General features: G+C 49.2%; 1 protein-coding gene across 1 annotated transcript in view; it reads left to right on the top strand.

Moving 5' to 3' along the window:
* The window catches only part of LOC121685593 (homeobox protein Meis1-like), a 14,212-nt gene extending 12,998 nt beyond the window's left edge, over nucleotides 1–1,214 (top strand). The window contains exons 7-8 of the mRNA XM_042066194.1: nucleotides 897–1,036; nucleotides 1,184–1,214. Coding sequence (XP_041922128.1) covers nucleotides 897–1,036; nucleotides 1,184–1,214 — 171 coding nt within the window. The remainder of the gene's footprint in view (nucleotides 1–896; nucleotides 1,037–1,183) is intronic.
* The last annotated feature ends 387 nt before the right edge of the window (nucleotides 1,215–1,601 follow it).

The raw sequence follows: 1,601 nt of genomic DNA, 5'->3' as shown, positions 1-1,601 counted from the left end.
CTCCCTTTGTGCGCCAAAAGCTGGACGGTCAATAGAACTCGCTTTAGCTCCGTTGTTGTTGATTTGTTTTTGTTTTTTTTTTGTTGATGTTTTTTTTGTTTGTTCATCTTTGAAAGAGATTTCAGTTCTTATTCACTAGGGTCTGTTTGCACACACACACACACAGACACCCTGTGCAGGGAGTGGGATATATAAGACCCCAGGCTCATTCGTCTCCGGCCATCTGCAAGCCTCGCGTCGCCTCTCTTCTCCTCTCCTCTTTTTCTCCATTCCCTACTTCTTCTTTTCCCGGGCTGTAGTGATTCCCTTTTACTTCTCTCTCTCTCTCTCTCTCTCGGACACAACAGTGTTGTCATTTTCCCTTCTGGATCATGGATTTCTTATCTCTGGTAACTTGTATTTGCTTCTATCGGTCTTAGTGCCTCTTTGATATTGTTGCGGTGGGAGTGTATTGAGGGGGTGTGTATCTTGCTCAACTGTTAAAACATGACCGTGAGCTGTGCAGGCGTTCAGCGAAGGAGTAGTTGTCAAGCAGATTAAGGACCTCATATGGACAGTAATTATGCAGCCATAGTGTGGCTTGTCACACCTGCCTGAAATATTTATTGTGGGTAGATAAGGCAAATGGTGGTGTGAGTTTCCTGCTGTTATGGCTCGTGATGGGACTTCCTTCGGCAGCAGAGACTAGCAACGCAGTCGTGTGACTTGCTATGCGGAAAAAGCCACGAAAATGAGGTGCATCTGATAAACCCTGTCGGCCTCTATGGTGTGCGTATGTGTGTGTGTGCGGGGTGGTTTTCTTATCGCTTGTGGCGTGTTACTCCAGCAGTAGTAGTAGTAGTGGGTCTGATGGCTGACAGCTCTGCTCTGCTCTCCTCTGGCTCTCGCTTGCACAGACCTCGTGGAACAGAGACCATGACGACACGGCGTCCACGCGTTCTGGGGGCACACCAGGACCCTCCAGCGGAGGACACACATCACACAGCGGCGACAACAGCAGCGAACAAGGTAAGGACCTCCAGCAGTGGAGGCGCCCGTGTGTGTGTTTGTGTGTGTGTGTGTGTGTGTGTGTGTGTGTGTGTGTGTGTCTATGTTTATGTTCGTCCCTGTACTGGTAAAATGTGAGTATGTGCGCCTGCACATATTTGTGCATGTATGTTGATGTGTGTTCATGGGCAAATAGAAATGCAGATGCATTTGAGCACACGGAGTGACCCTTTTGTCAGTTAGATCGGCCAGCTGTTTGTGATGTGAGTGCAGTGATGAGATTGGTCCTGCACCCAGGATCACTGCCCCCCCCCCCCCCCCCCCCCCACCCCCCCCTGATGGGACGCCTGACCACACAACGAGTCAGAGGATCTCTTTTCAGTAGTCCCCCAACGGTCAGACAAAGTCAGCTGGGCCTGTCACATTACTCACACGGACACATCCTCTAGTAATGTGAAGCTGCTCTACTCATTGACAAAGCAAAACAAAAGCACACTTAAGAGCACTGACACAGACAAGCACTCTGTGGATGCATGGAACTTATTGGAGTTGGTCACAACACAGATAAGCTGACATTTACCACCTGAAGCTGTCACAATGTTGTCATGTGTCAA

The sequence above is a fragment of the Alosa sapidissima genome, chromosome 16 (assembly GCF_018492685.1).
Source record: "Alosa sapidissima isolate fAloSap1 chromosome 16, fAloSap1.pri, whole genome shotgun sequence".
In the NCBI taxonomy this organism is placed as follows: domain Eukaryota; kingdom Metazoa; phylum Chordata; class Actinopteri; order Clupeiformes; family Clupeidae; genus Alosa; species Alosa sapidissima.
This window is presented reverse-complemented; position numbering and strand designations above follow the sequence as displayed.